General features: G+C 39.9%; 1 protein-coding gene across 3 annotated transcripts; it reads left to right on the forward strand.

The window, feature by feature from the left end:
- Positions 1 to 1027: 1027 nt before the first annotated feature.
- Positions 1028 to 15103, forward strand: LOC132161527 (ubinuclein-2-like). Of its 3 annotated transcripts, XM_059571642.1 has the most exons (17): positions 1028 to 1593; positions 2945 to 3061; positions 3157 to 3258; positions 3531 to 3659; positions 5614 to 5714; positions 5829 to 6345; positions 7045 to 7115; positions 7228 to 7357; positions 7979 to 8088; positions 8236 to 8346; positions 8433 to 8573; positions 8661 to 8708; positions 10094 to 10139; positions 10256 to 11566; positions 12645 to 12852; positions 13113 to 13181; positions 13782 to 15103. In XM_059571642.1, the coding sequence occupies exons 1-17, from the start codon at positions 1300 to 1302 to the stop codon at positions 13826 to 13828; spliced, it is 3552 nt and encodes a 1183-aa protein (XP_059427625.1). In that variant the 5' UTR covers positions 1028 to 1299; the 3' UTR covers positions 13829 to 15103. The 3 variants fall into 3 exon arrangements, with proteins under 3 accessions (XP_059427625.1, XP_059427626.1, XP_059427627.1); XM_059571643.1 differs by lacking the exon at positions 13113 to 13181; XM_059571644.1 differs by lacking the exon at positions 3157 to 3258.
- Positions 15104 to 16342: the final 1239 nt, after the last annotated feature.

A 16342-nucleotide genomic window follows, 5' to 3' on the forward strand; every position in this document is an offset into this window, starting at 1 on the left:
ACCAAAAAATGTCTTAATTTGACAGGTTTTATAAAATTGTATACAGTGCTATAAAGATTCATCTGTGTTATAGTTATCTAGCTCACACCTTTGGAACAAGTGATGTCAATGACTAAGCCAATTAAATTGTTTCAAAACAGGCTGTGACTAACTAACAGAAAAGATCTGAAAAATGAATATTTGTTTTGCATCAAAAAAGAATAAATTATATTGTATTTTTATTGGCAACACTTTACAAAAAGGAACCGTTTGTTAACATGAACTAACAATGAGGAAACGTTTTATTTTAAGGTGTCCTCGTTACTTATGTTACATGTACTTACTATTATAATAACAATTAATTGTGCATAATTACATGCAATTAACCCTAAACCAAACCCTAACCATATAGTAAAAGTTAATTGATATTACTCCGTACACTCCCTAAATGTATAATTACACTGTAACAATGACACCTTAAAATGAAGTGCAGTAAAAAATGAAAATCTTTTTTGTTAATCTTAGTTTGCTTATTTTGACATTTACTTATACATTATTAAAATCAAAAGTTGTCTCTGTTCATATTATTAGAAGGACTTGAGCTAAAATGGAAACAAATAGTTGTGTTTTTATTAATTAGAACAAATATTAATAAATACTGTAACGTATTGTTTATTAGTTATCTTAGTCACTGCATTAATTGAACGTTATTGTCAAGCATTACTATTACATCTCCTGGGCTATTTAAATCAAAACAACAGAAAATCTCAACATATGATAAGCGCCTTTAGGAAACACCTTAAACCACTTTCCTCTATTAGTTCCATATCTACGTATTAGTTCAATTTCAAGGGGAAGCCTTTTTTTTTACCGTGACATCTCTAATTGCTCGTTAGAGCGTCTGTAGCCTGTAGGCCCGCCTCTGATTGGACGCGCTGCCGCCGTCGGCGTCCTCTGATTGGCCAAGGCGCCCTCTCCGTCACGCATGCCGTTTCCGGTGTCTGTGTGTGCGCAGGCTCAGTTCGCTCGTCTGCGCTCTTTTATTTACTCTCTCTCATCTAAGATGGCTGTTCGGAGCTCCTGAGTCCCCCGAGTGAAGCGACCGAGGATGCTTGCGCCTCCAAAATCAACCTTCACCCGGCCATCCCTTCCCACGCACACCCCGTGAGGCGCGAAGGGGACTGTAGCACCAGAACCGCCTCCGAGCGCCGCTTCCACCCGGCTTGGAGCTCTTTAAATCAAGTTGTTTGGCGAAGTCGAGCCCTACCGCTGAGTGCGAGCTAGCGAGCGAGTGTGTGTCCAAGAGCACTGAACATCCAAATGGCCGAACCGAGAAAAGTGCAGTTTGTCACCCTGTCCGGCGGTCCGGGCGCGGAGGGCAGGAGACAGCGGCTGGAGGAGGACGAATCCGCCGAGATGAGTTTTGACAGAGACGACAAGACGAAGATGATGGAGACCGGGGTGACGGCAGCGGGTGACCGCGGGGCTTTGATCGGGAAGAGAGACGGTGAAGAGCCTAAAGGGAAGACCGTGCGCCTCAACCTGTGTCTGTCCGAGCCTAACGAGCAGTGCTCGGCCGAGTTCAACTACAGCGAGCTCATCCAGTCTCAACAGGTACAGAGTAACTATCCCGATCACTTCAGTGAAGAGAGAGTACTAGTTAAACCATTACTTGTTATGGAAAATCCACCTCTTGCTTGTTTTTGCTGATTTTGCTTATGCATTAGCCTGTTAGCTATGGAGTCCAGAAATAAAGTCCTCTTCAGAGGATCTCCTACTGAGTGACAAGTGTGACATATGCTGTGATAGAGTGAGAAGTACATTTAATTTTTCATGACGCGTGTCTATCCTTTTTGCTCATAAACTTTAGAGCACTTTGTTGAGTACGTGACCCCCGTGAGCACAGTATCATTAAAGGAGAGCTGAATTGCTGCTAAGTGCTGTTCTTGTAACTTTTATGAATGTAGGCCTGGCCTTTGACATATGTCACATGATTTGTTTTCTTAAAAGTGCACTTTTTTTCTAATTAAAAAATGCTTTGCTTTTAAATGTTTTTTTTTTTTTTGTTTTTTGTTTTTAGAAATGTCATTTAAATTGGTGTGCACTCACTTGTGATAAGCATTGTATTTATCTGTGTTGTAATCGGTTTTGTTCTACATGAAGTGGGTTGCCACCTCATGGGAGTCTTCATGTTGATATCACATGATCATTGGTGTCCTTTTAAGTTGCTATTAATAATATCAGTGATAATAATTCTACTGCTACACAACACGACGATGGAGTCTAAAGCAATACCAGTTCAAACTGAATAAAAGCTACATCTGTTTATTATGAGCATGTTGCAGTTATGTTTTCTGCAGCTTTAAATGCACAAGCTCTTTAAAGTCAGCTGGATTCTGATTGGCTGTCTTTGTCTTTAAAGTGTTCTTAAAAGCGATTCCATTGATATTGTTCCTATGTGTCATTTTTTTTAATAGTTGTGGTGTGGAATTCCCTATTATTGTAGAATTTTAACGATTATTAATTAAAACTATAAAGCATTCGATCTTAGTGTGAATGGACCCAAAAGAGATAGTCCACCCCAAAATATAGAAAATAAAATGTAATTTTAAACCTGTATGACTTACTTTCTTCTGTGTGGAACACAAAATATAATATTCTGAAGAATGCTGAGAATCCTGAGGCACTTTCAGTTCCCATTTACTTCCATTGTATGGACAAAAAACAACAACAACAAAAATCAATAGAAATCAGTGGGAACTGAAATTGGCATAGAGGCAATTCTGAAACCTTTTTTTACTTTTTTTGGGTGGAATATCCTTTTTTTTTTTCAAGTTTGAATGGAAATCATTTCCATTATTAATAATATTGATACAGAATGTATTGTACTCATTCTGATCCACCCATCCAAATTGGAAAAATTAATTGTCCCAGCTAGCCTTACTTAATTTTTTTCACTTCACAGGCCAAGAAAAATCCACCAGATTCTAAGTCTTCCCTGGACCCCAATGATCCCTTTAATGATGATGAGAGAGAACGTCGGGAGGTCGAGGCACTGGCCAAAAAGTTTGAAAGCAAATACGTGAGTGTTGTTCTATGATTTTAAGTTGCATATTCAAATGTGTGGGCACTCAAATGCCAAAGGTCACGTTGCCGCTACCACCGACGTCCTTACAGGGTAACGCAGGGAAAAAGAGGCGGAAAGATCGGATGCAGGATTTGATTGACATTGGCTTCGGCTACGATGAGAGTGACCCCTTCATAGACAACTCGGAAGCTGTGAGTGGGCACTTGCCATGGCAACAGACAGACATCACTATGGAGATGATCGATTGGCATTTAACATGCTGTTTACCGACTCGGCCTCATTGCTCTCTGAACTTGAGGGGTGTTTTTTTTCCCCCATTCATATTGAAGTCAGTGATGGATAGATTTACCTTATGGATTGATTTGAAATGTGTGGTTGCCGAGTCCTTTTTGCCATAACCTCAGAAATCCAGACAACAATCAGCATAATACTTCTGTAAATCATTGTGTCTTCTTCCTGTCAGTATGATGAGCTTGTTCCAGCCTCCCTGACCACCAAGCTTGGTGGATTCTACATTAATACGGGTACTTTGCAGTTCAGAGCTGCCTCTGAATCTGAAGGAGAGGATGGGGGCAAAAAAGAAAAATCCAGGGTGAGTTTACTTTGTTTTTGTCAAATGACCCTGTGCACACTGGGTTATTAATGTCCATCATGGGTGATCTGGTCAGTTAGAGATAGATAGACGGACATTGACGTTAGATTTTTATTATGCATCTGCAATGTATCTCGGTTAACCACTTGATGTTGTCAAATGGAGGATCTCTGATTTCTCTTCCTATGCTATAGGAGATAATTGACATACTGTTGCTCCCAAATGCATGTTTTAATTTTAATCTTACCACAAACGGGTGTATGTGTATAAATTAATCAGATTAAGGTGCATGAAATCTTCAGAGTTTAAAACCGTTCGCTTCGTTCAGATGTGGTTTGAGTGGCCAGATCACAAAACAGTTTGAACCCCATTTTCACTTCTATTTATGTCTCGACTGAACGCTTGTGATCAGATCACCCCAGACGGATGCAGTTACCATGTGTAAACAGGGCCACTAAATGATATATAGACCTGTTAAAGAGACCGTTCACCCAAAGATGAAAATTCACCTGAATGTCGTCGCAAGCCCATAAGGCTTTTGGTGATCTTTTAAAACACAAATGAAATCCGTATGAACAGAGTTGTTTAAACAGAAGAGACGTGATCGCTTTGATCAAGGGATTTAATTCAGACCTCATCAAATATGGTAAACAAAAGCTCAAACGTGCTTCCTTGACATGCGATATGTGAATAAAAGCCTAAAATAAATCTGTTTATCATGTAAAGTCATTGTGTCTCTTTATTAGACTTGGATTAAATCACTTTAATCATATGCTTTTATATATATATATATATATATATATATAGATCAAGCCCTTTCTTTCGGAACATGCTGCACAACTCCATGTTCAAGCTCTTGTTCTGTCCAGGCTGGACTATTGCAATGCCCTCTTGACAGGTCTTCCAGCCAATTCTATCAAACCTTTACAATTAATTCAGAATGCGGCAGCAAGATTAATTTTTAATGAGCCAAAAAGAATACACGTCACACCTCTGTTTATCAATTTGCACTGGCTTCCAATAGCTGCTCGTATAAAATTCAAGGCATTGATGTTTGTCTACAAAACTACCACTGGCTCTGCACCCATTTACCTAAATTCATTACTTCAGACTTATGTGCCCTCTAGAAGCTTGTGTTCTGCAAGTGAACGTCGCTTGATTGTGCTATCCCAAAGAAGCACAAAGTCACTTTTACGGACTTTTAAATTAAATGTTCCCTCCTGGTGGAATGACCTCCCCAACTCAATCCGAGCAGCTGAGTCCTTAGCCATCTTCAAGAATCGGCTTAAAACACATCTCTTCCATCTTTATTTGACCCTCTAACTTTAACACTCACTATTTTAATTCTATTCTTTAAAAAAATCTAACTACCTTTCTAATCTTTTTGTATTCTATTTTCTTTTCATATATTATTCAATTGTATGTGTGTGTGTGTGTGTGTGTGTGTGTGTGTAAAGATCTCTTAACACTAGCTTGCTCTATTCTTTTTTTTATTCTATCTGTTTTCTTTTTTTATTTATTATATTATTTAAAATCCCATGCTACGTGTACTGTGTTAACCTAACTGAGACTTGTTATAGCACTTATATATCATTGCTCTTTTTGTTGGTTTTGATTGCTTCCTCATCTGTAAGTCGCTTTGGATAAAAGCGTCTGCTAAATGAATAAATGTAAATGTAATGTTATGTATATGTATATATATATATATATATATATATATATATATATATATATATAGAATTTATAATATAGAATTTTTTTTGGCGGAGGGACAGAAATCTTTCACGTTTCAATGAAATAAAATCCTCGTTTGTGTTTCAAAGGTTAATAAAATCTTATAGGTTTAAAGCACCATGAGGGTGAATAAGGGCAGAATTGCAATCCCTTAAAAAGTTTGTTTTTCATAAAACTCCATTTATCACGTTTATCTTAATAAAGTGCTTTCTGGTTGTAGATGAGAGATGGAGAGGAACCACTGATAAAAAGAAGGAAGAAGAAAGATGCAACCAGTATAGAGGAGAAAAAACCCAGGAAGAACAAAGTAGCTAAACAAGGGTAAGAATTAGTTTTCTTTAAAGTGTTTCTTTACTAAGCTGTTTGTGTAGTTGACGTGAATTAGCTCATTATGAATGCATTTTAATCACTTTTTGACTGTATGTTTGCTCACAGAGTGTCTGGTCTGAGCCTTCATCGCCCTGAGAAGAAGAAGAGGAAGAAACTGATGAAGGATTCGCTCTGTCTGGCTGCAATGCTCCGCCGTTTCACACGAGAGAAGGAAGAGATGCGGAAACAGGATGCCAGTGCGTCTCATCCGGGCCCTGGTCTCACCAACACTCCCAGCTCCAACAACCTACTGCACAACTCCCATCTCCAAATCAACACCAACAACAATGACCTTTCACTAGCCGACCTGACGGCTGACCCCGCCATGATGTCATTGTTTAGTTCGGCCAATGAAAGCGAGCTTCAGGATCTCATGTGTGACCTGGATTTTAGTTTTTTGGACGCAGGGCCCCAGATGCACCCATCAGCCAGAGAGAATGGACAGGTTGGCTTGGGTTCATCGTTGGGGCACAAGATTGGAGGAGGGGGACTGAGTCGAGGGCAGGGTGGTCTCATCTCTTTTCCACCTCTCCCCGATGGTCTTCCAGCCCCTTTGATCAAGCGCATAGAAGACCTCCGAGCTGTGAGTAGCTCTCATTTCAGTTAAACAAAGTCATGTCATGAAAAAAAAACCAAATTATTTATCTTTTTAAATAAGAGTTGAAACCATAGCGGGGGCTTCAAGAGCTCAAAAATCCATCTATTCATTCCACGCTGAAAAAAAAGCTCTTGTCTATGTCTCTAATGTTGGCTTATTTTTAACAAGATCCCTAATGATTTCAGTCTGATCTGATCCGCTTCAGACACATTTCAGCACAGTCTGGTTTGTGAATGTCTCTCAATGTATTGCAGGATTTGTTAAGTGATTGCTATTGAAGGCTGGGGCAGATTCACAGCCCTGCATGAGCAAAGCATTGCAGAGGCTTTTACAAAGACGTCTTAGAAATGATGACTTCTACTAATGTTATAAGTAGACCTAAGAATAAAATGTATGATATTGCATCAGAAAGTAGTTTCAAATCTATTCCAGCCTGTTCTGTGAAAGCAGATGAATTTATAAGAATAAAGGCCACTGAGTATTTTTGGTGATAGCTACCTGTTATATAAATTGCATTACATCCAACTTTGAAGTTAAATGCATAGTTACAGAGAGAGAGCAAGAGAGCAAATATACACCCACAAATCCACTTCCCATTTTAAAAACACTTCAGGGACTTCATGTTCTGACAGTAATATCATTTTCCAGCCTAACTTGATTTTTGTTTTATTTATTTGAACTCAGGCATCGAGGCAATTTGATCAAGAAGGCAGAAAGAAATTCTTCACTCTGGATATGAATAATATCTTGCTGGAGTAAGTCAGATCTCAGTGTCTTCTCATTCAGCTTTTACTGTGACTCTAAATCTGGTGGTAGTTCCTCCTAGTCTATTGTTTCTTGCCGTTGATCATTTTTCTTCTCATTCAGTATTGAGCTGCAGGTTCAGGAGCAGCCGGCAAACATTCGTTCTGAGGTGTACTCTCACCTCGAAGCCTTTGTGCCCTGCAACAAGGAGGCGCTACTAAAACGACTCAAGAAACTCAGCCTCAACATCCAGGTGAAGGACTATACGATACACTGTAGAGATTTTAGGATATTTTATTTAGCGAAAAGTACTACATTTTGTGCCGTTTTTTAAAAATAGTGTAGCGTAATGTTTCAGTTTAATAATAACATTGTCCTAGAAAATCTCTCTTCATCAGAAAAGAGTACTTGAATATAGCTATACTTTAAGACTTGGGATTGTTTTTCTAGAATAATTAATATTTAGGCATAGATGTGATTCCCTCCTCTTTATTTTTAAGCTTCACAATGGTCAAGATTGTAGTCGTAATTAATAGTAATAACAATTTTATAATTTAGGACTATAATTAATAAAGCATTTAATGTTGTTACCCAGAAATCACTATTATTTTTGATAGTATGATAGTTTTTGCGCCAGATGATTGATTCTGATTGCAAAATCATTTCAGCAGACTTTGAAGCACTTTAATGTATCTGGTAAATGCTGCTATCATTTTGTGCAGCAGTTTTCAAACAGATCAACTTGACTGTATTTGAACTACTTTCAATTATGGCCAGCTTGCAGCTGTAAGACAGGCTATAATTTAGATCGATCAGTTTCCCAACACTGGATACATTTCTCAAATGTTTTTGTGTTGTCTTTCTCTTTGCTCAGGATGACCGTCTGCGCACGCCTCTGTTAAAGCTCAAACTCGCCGTGTGCAGCGTGATGCCAGAGCAGATCTCCAGATATAACATGGACTGCATGGCAAAAGCTGCAGCTAAGTAAGGCTTAAACTTTCCCAACTTAATGCCTCTTTCTGCTTTCATGGTATGCTTGTTTAGATTAGTGGAATGGACAGACACACACACACACACACACACATATATATATATAGATTAGGAGATTGACTGTGTGCATGTGTGTCACAGGCAGCAGATAGAAGATGGAGAGAAGAACGGATCGGAGGATGATGATGAAGAGAAGCCAGGAAAGAGGGTGATGGGACCGAGGAAGAAGTTCATCTGGGATGACAAACTCAGGTTTAGACATATAATGAAGCAGAGCCACCAATAGTGTAAGAAATCAAGGGTTGTCCTATAAATATGTTGTGTGTTGTTTTTCCCAGGACTCTGTTGTGTAACCTGGTGCGTGTGAAGCTGAGCTGTTATGAGCTGGAGCAGTGCTCTCTGTCTGTGGAGGACTATCTCAAAGCCTTCATGGAGAATGAAGTCAAGCCACTCTGGCCCAAAGGCTGGATGCAGACCAGGTGTGTGCTTGACTACATGCTAACGTCACTTTCTTCTAGTAGAATAGCATGCAACTAGATAATTCAGGTTTTTTTTTTTTTTTTCAGGATGCTTTTTAAGGAGAGTCGTGCGGTACACGGTCACCTCACTGGACTGTGAGTAGATCAACCTCTTCATATATATTTACACTAATGTTTGCAGTTGCCATATAGAGCATGCAAAGTGGGGAGAAGAGAAAGATGTCAAGTCTCTTTAGGCTAGTTTTTGCACATGGTCGTATACAAAGGGTCCATCTTAAACACAAACCTATTTTTAACAAAGCAAAGTAATATGCAAAGCAAATTTTCTATATAGCATATAAAATGAGTTTAATGTGAATGCAAATATATCTGGGTCTAAAATTATATACCGTTGGTGAGTTGCTGATTTGGCTAAAGACTAGCAACCGAGTGTGCAAGCGATCATACTAATAATGGTTTATGAACTTATGTGTCTAAATACAGGAAATGTATAATTCAGATATTCTGATATATTTTTTATTTTTTTGGGGCTGGTTAATAAAAATTGGTTTGATGTAAAGAAAAAAATAAGGATTTGTAATGGGATTGTACATTATTACATTTTTAAGCTATTTATGTTGTTTTGTTTACTTGAACAATATTGTAAATTGTGATGCATTCCCTTTTCTAAAGTTTCCTTGGGAGGTTATATTTCTAGCACCCCATGCTATAGATGGCCTTCTAATTTCAGTTGATGGCAGACATCCTGAAATATTAATAGGTATTGTGAGTGGTCTCTCATGTCCCCATACCTAGAGGACAGCACGCATAACCTAACTTTAGTCCCTATCTTCATTTAATGCTTTTCTATGTCAATGCTGAGTTTGAGACCAAATGTGCTCAATTGTTATGTAATTAGTGTCATGTGGATTAAGGAGTCAAGAAGTGGATTTTGAGATAATGAGCAACCAATGTTATTATGTAGGTTAAAAACTGAAGATACAGATTTGACATAGGGCAGTGGGATCGTGGAGAATCTCTTGTTTAAGACCTGTTCACATCAACATACATTTTTGGAACAAAAATCTGACCTGTCTCTTCAGACAGAGGCTCAAAAATGATTGTAGGTGGCACTTACAGAAAAGTAGAAATGTGCTTTTGCCCTGTGCGACTTTATGATTCTGACAGAAAAAGGAGGTCAAACAGTATTTACATGTTTTCAAACAGCCATTCAGATTTTTGTATTCACTGTATTGCTAATCAAACAACACCAAATGCATGAGTAAAGTGAAAGAGAGCCAGTTCTGAACTGTTCCTCTAATAAATCCTGTTTGTGATCACCAAGTAGTAGTTTTATCTGGGCATCATGCGAGTATAATTGCAAAAGTGCAATATTTTGGATTTAAGCCATGCAAATGTTGACCGTCTGAACAGATGCATTATTTACTCCACTGATTATTTGCCTTGGTGTAAACAGGTCTTTAAACTACGTCAATAATGGATTTTGATGTCATTGTGATCGCTGAATTGTTTTTTAACAGGGGCAAGAAAAGGATCATTCCAACCCCAAAAGCTGCCAAAATGATGGTATGTAAATTTGAACCAGTTTTCTACCATGACATCCATATTTTCAAATGGTGCAATTTCATCAGTTTTATATGTCCTCCTGTTGACTGTGGTTCTGTATTTGACATCTGCTCCAGGACGTCAGCTGGACACAGCGACCCGCTCCAGCTGTTGGATCCACCTCTGCCTCGCCTGCCTTACCCGCCCCAGCATGCAGGCCGCCCTCCTCCCCCTCTGAACTCATCTGCCTCTCGGATTCCCTGGATGAGGATCTGGCCGCTAACTCTCTAGACTCCATTTCCCAAGCACTCGCTCTCCTCAGTAACGCTGCCAAGGGACTGACGCCAAACAATGGCGTTCCCGCCTCCTCCTCTCCCAGTGTCCCCAGATCCTCCTCTGGAGTCAGCCACTTCTCCTCACCTCTGTCACATTCCACCCATCCAGCAAAAATAGAGTCTTCTGGTATCTCAAAGGCGAATATGAGCACTCTAACTACCTCTCCTTCCCTCTCCTCTCCGCTCGCCTCGTCTCCTTCTTCCTCCATGCGAGGCAAGAACTTCGGGATGCTAAAGAACGGAGGGCCTGTGCAGAGACTCTCGGGAACGCCCACTCACAGAGCTGGTATTTCAGGAATGAGCACGGCGCAGTCTGCAAAACCCCGTCCGCCCCCTACCGCCTCGCCCCTCTTGCCCCCGCAGCAGAGGTCATTCGGGGCAATGGGAGTGAAGTTGGTTCAGACTCTGCCACCTGTTGGACAAACAAAAAACTGTGCTAACAAATCCACTACTGTTGGTGGCGGTACCGTGGTTTCCCAGCAGCCTCGTATGAACACTCATCCCTCTCAGATGAATCCCAAGAGTCCTCAGCAGTCTCCTCCTCCGACCACTTCCTCTCCTTCCTCTCTACTATCAATGCCACACAACCAGTCAAACTTCATCACGCCCATGCAGGCCACGCTCACCAAGTCTTCCCTGAGTAGCAGCTCTCCTGTTATCAAACTCACACCACGACCCCCTGCTCCTACTCCTCCTCCTTCATCCTCACCCTCGTCATCCTCATCATCTCCTTCTCTCACCCATCCCAGACCTCAAATGATCCCGAGCTCGCACCAATACAACCCCAAGAGTCCAACCTTCAGGCCGCAGTTTACCACACAAGGAACTGCAGTGGTCAAATCTGGATCAGGACAGGCTAGTTACAGTTTTGCAGGTGGACACAAATCCAGTAGTCCATCCACCGGTGGCGCAAACACCACCAGCACCACCCTGATGGCCTCGTCCCTGTCTGTAGGGTGTCAGGATGGTAGCCCCTCCCCTTCAGCAGTCTCTGCCAATCACAGCCAGCGGCAGAGGCCAGTGGGAGGGACTAGTCAGAGTGCCAAGTCTACTACGAGTCGGGCATCAGCCATGAGCCTGCCCTCTCCTCCGGTCTCCTCTCATCTGTCACATGTGAGTCCCGCAACCTCGTCCACTCCAGACCTGTTTAAACGAAATGTCTGAGTGGTAGCACTTTACATGTATGGGTTTGCTGGCTGTTTTTAAGCAAAGTAGCTTCAGTATTCAGGCACTTAGTTAATCAGTATTTGTGTTCGCTGAGAGTCATTAGTCATTAATCATTACCTTGCCTTTGTTTGTGCTGTGCTTTTCCAAAGCCCATGAGCTTTTTTCCACTCAGAGGCTAGAAGTTATTTTTAGGTGTTTTTTCTTTTTTTTAACTCTAAACTGTGACTTTTTTTTCTTGTTTTTAGTAATGTGCTTTTAAAGTGTATTTGATGCAGTATTATTGATTTGACATCACAAAGTGTTTTATCTGCCATTCATTAAAGAAAATGATTGTTTTGTTGTGCAAACTCTTCTCACAGCTGACTTTAAAGTAAAGAGAACTTTTGTTGCTACTGTTTCCACACTACATTCACTGTCAAACTGTGAGCTCTACAGTATCATGTGTTTTTTCAGTATATCACAGTGACCTGAATCAATACATAAATGAGATGGTTAAGATATTAACATGGGTTTATCTGGAAGCAAATGGAGGTGGCCTTACTCATGTTTTATTCAACTACATTCAGAAGTTTGGGATCAGCAAGGCTGGTGTGGTTTTATGGTCAACTAGGCTGCTTTTATTTGATCAAAAAATACAGTAAACCAGTAAGGTGAAGTTATTACAAATGATTGCATTTAATATGAGTTCATAAAATTTCATAATATGTAGACATTTCATCTATTCAACATTTCTTATGTAGAACAGTTGTGCAACTTTTCAAAATGAGTAGAAATGAGTAAACGCTTGGCTGACAAACAGTTGCTATGTTGGTATTGTTCAGTAATATTTTTAAGGCAGGCTTTAGCAAATGTCAGATTTTTCTTTTTCTTTTTTTGTGAAAAACTGCTTGCAAATATAGTTTCAGTTTTGTTATTGTGTACTCAATGTTTGATGGCAAACATTTAAATGTATGTGTTTTTTCAACATACACAGCCCCCCCATTACTTTCTAAGCATTAACAAAGCTTTTCCCTCTCTCCCACAGGTGTCTTCAGCTTCAGGAAGTAACCTCTTGGGCTCAGTGCCCCCCTCCCTCCCCCTGGGTTTCGGGATGCTCGGGGGTCTAGTGCCTGTTTCTCTACCCTTCCAGTTCCCCTCGCTCCTCAACTTCAACCCTGCAGGCCCTGGGGTTCCTGGCTGCAGCAACATGGGAGCTTCAGCCGCTACCAACTCAGGATACACCCTGGCACAGAGTGAGTGTGTGTACATGACTGGGGTTTTGCTTGGATGCTCGTGTGTATCGTGTTTGGCCAAATGTGTTTCTGTAACGTGACTTGTCCGAGTCTTTTTCCGTGTCTCCCTAATCTGTTTTTCAATTTTCTTCCTCTTTCTCCACTTCGCATCCTGTTTCGGTGCTGCATTCCTGCCATCTCATTTGCTCCTGGATTGTTGTGCACTCTTCCATCTCTTCCCTCTGTCCATCTTTCTTTCCACCTGTCCTGCCGTCCCCCAGATCTGTTTAAGAGTCTTCTGCCAGGGTCTCAGGTCGCTCTACCTCCCCACTTGCAGCTTGCTTTCTCAGGTAAATGCTGCAGAAACCTCCAGCTCACTGCTGCTGTTGACCATTCCTTTACTTCCTCTGCTTGTTTCAATCCTTCTTCTGTGTTTCATTAGTGTGGCATTAGCTCTGTTCCAAAACCTAGTCTGTCGCCATAGACAAGGAGCGTCCTAACTGAAGTGAAACCTCATGTGATGTCAAGTGATTGATTTGAACACTGCTTAATGGGTTGCAGCTCGGTTACCATCCTCTTGAGGAACTCTACTAGGCCTGGGTATTGACTCCCATTTCACAATTCAGTTTTCATTCAGTTAGTTTGGAAGTATTTCAGGTGCAGTAAAAACCTATAGATTTTTCGTAATGAAATAAATCTCTCAATTAATTCTTTCAACTATACAGGGAAGCCTGGTACATTAATATTAACTAAAGGCCGGAGCACACCAAGTGTATCCACACTAGACTAGAGGCCAAACGAGGGATTTTCTAAAGCTTGCCTGTGGTTTAGAAACCGCCTTTGCGTTGGCACATGTTGCTCGCTGGGTTTTGGAACAGACTGTTTGAAATGCAGATTTCATGAAATCTTGTAACTGCACCGAGACAGAAGTTTGTCTGGATTTTCCACAGATGCAAACCAAAGTCAGGGGGGAGACACGAAGAGGAAGTCCCACTGACCGCCACAGCCAGAATGTAGAAGTGGACACCGCTGGCGACGGATGTTTTCAGCTGCTTGGATGAACAAATACTGCGCTTTCGTTCATTAACGACCCTTCTTCTTCAGTTAACTTCATTCTGCTTTTAATCGATCAGTGTTCTGGATGATTGGAGAGAGCCGGGTGCATTTGAATTTTTGCTGTTTGTCAACATGTTTACACAAGACCTTAATCACTGTGGACATAGAGCTAGAGGAAGTGAGAGGAGTACGAAACAAAGCAACATCATTTCTATTTAAGTTCATGTTGGCTGGAAACGTGCATTCCTGTGTTTCTTTTCTTTCCTAAAGGGATGGGATAGTCCAGCCGTTTCCTTCGAAGACTGTTAGAATAGTAGCTGTTAATAATACATATGGGTAAATTATTTATCATTTTTCGACAGGGACATATGATGTTTAAGTGTATTAATAGAATAAAATGGGTATGTATATAAAATATACATTAATATTATGTGATATATTTTCTTTCGAGGTCAGTATGTATGATGTCTTGCTGTCTTTGGTGCTGCGTATCTCACTGGACCTTGTGAAAGAAAAAAAAAACATACTTTTATGGATGAATGAATCTTGTGTGAAAGCGTTTCATAGAGGAAAATTATGAGATTATAGCCTACTTGAATTTTCAGTTTAGTTTTGCTTAATAGAAGTACAAGAACTCCCAAGACTGTCAACAAAACGCCTTAGTTTGTAAGTTTGAATAACTATGCAGGACTGTAAATGTTTCAGTGCAAAGTAAGCTATTGCGTAGAGCTCCACTTTTGACATTAGTTGTGTTTGTGTGTTTGCCCTGTTACATCATTGGACCGTTAATTCTTCTTTCCCACGTCTCGGTTCCATTTCATCATTTTACCTGTTCATTTCAAAATGTCTGGCACTGCTCGCCTGCATCTTATGACTGTGTTCAAAAGAGAATTGGCACCAAAGATGACAGCGTTCGCTCCGAGGTGAGAAGCAGCAGGTCAGGTGTCTGTCTGTGCTCAGTGTAACAATCTTAAATGTGTGGTCTCTGGTCGTCTCTGTGGATATATTGTGATAAACTGACTTTTAAAATCCAATTTTATATTGCTTTATTTTATTTTCTAAAAATGTTGAAGTGTGTGGGCGTAATTTTAACTGGCGCTCACCTTAAATTCTTACTTGGGTAGATTATTTTTGTCTTGATTCGGGAATTCAAATGCTGTCATTTTTGTTTAGAGTAAAAGCTCTAAAAATTAATTCAATAAAAAACATTGGCGGATACGGTTGTAGTAGTTTTACTTGCATAACTGAGGGACTGTTTTTAAAGGGTTAGTTCACCCAACAGTGAAGATTCTGTCATTAACTACTCACCCTCATGTCGTTCTTGGGAACATACGATACATATTTAGTGTGGTTTTAGGGTTAATGAGAGCAACAAATACATAAATGCATGGCTATTTTTTTCTATAGCTTGCAATTATGTACACAAATTAACATATGTATATTATATTGTTTTTCAATAATAATATATAGTGCAATGTGTACACATCTCTATGTCTATCCAAACACAGAACTCATTCTTTCTAAACCATGCATTAAAATAACCCATAGGTTGACCACTATTTAACCTTTTAAAGCATAATGAACTCAGCATTCCCTTTTATTTAAATAAGAAATGAAAGCAAACGGAAGAAAGCATGCTTCTTCTACAATGAATGTTTTATTTTGTCCTTTAGAAAACTCACTGTCGTCTAGAAATAGTTACAGTATACAAGAGAAAAACAAGAGCAAAGACATTTGCAGTTGAACACCAGGTTGTCAACAGCCAGTCCAATAATAGAAGTGATAATATAGCAATAATAATAATGATAACTGCAATAATAGTAACTAGATCATGAATGATAAAGCTTTAAACCAAATGAAATCACGCTTGCTCCTCGCCACCAGAGGCAGAGGTTTCTTTATACCAAACCAACATTAACACTGATTTCCCTCAGATCTTCATGAGAATACAAGGGATACGAGACCTATATACTGGATATGATTCATAGCAGAGTAAAATACAAAAGAACAACAAAAATGGGTTACATAGCATTTTATTTTAATTGCCTTCAGCCAGTTTTATCTTCATATTAGCGTTTCTTCATTACTGATAGGTTTCATGCTTTTATGGATGTTTTCTAATTAGTGTCTAAGGCACTTTAAGAAACACGTCAGTCTTTAAATGCTAACAGTGGAACAGGTTAGTATGCTTTCCGTTCATCCTCTTAACTAGTGAACTAGTATTCAATGCATCCCGTCCACAGCTATAACTCCCAGTCTTCAGTTACGTGCCTGTGAATTAACGTGTTCAATATTTCCAGTTGCTTTCAGCGCTGATTTCTCATTGATGTCTGGTTTCAAACATCATCCTTCAAGTTCCAATAAACCTTCCTTTTGGTTTCACTTGTAGTGTATCTAATAGAGCAGCTGGGTTTGAGAAGTACCATCATACTGTCACATTTATGGGGAAAAAAAG

The sequence above is a fragment of the Carassius carassius genome, chromosome 17 (genome assembly GCF_963082965.1).
Source record: "Carassius carassius chromosome 17, fCarCar2.1, whole genome shotgun sequence".
Lineage (NCBI taxonomy): Eukaryota > Metazoa > Chordata > Actinopteri > Cypriniformes > Cyprinidae > Carassius > Carassius carassius.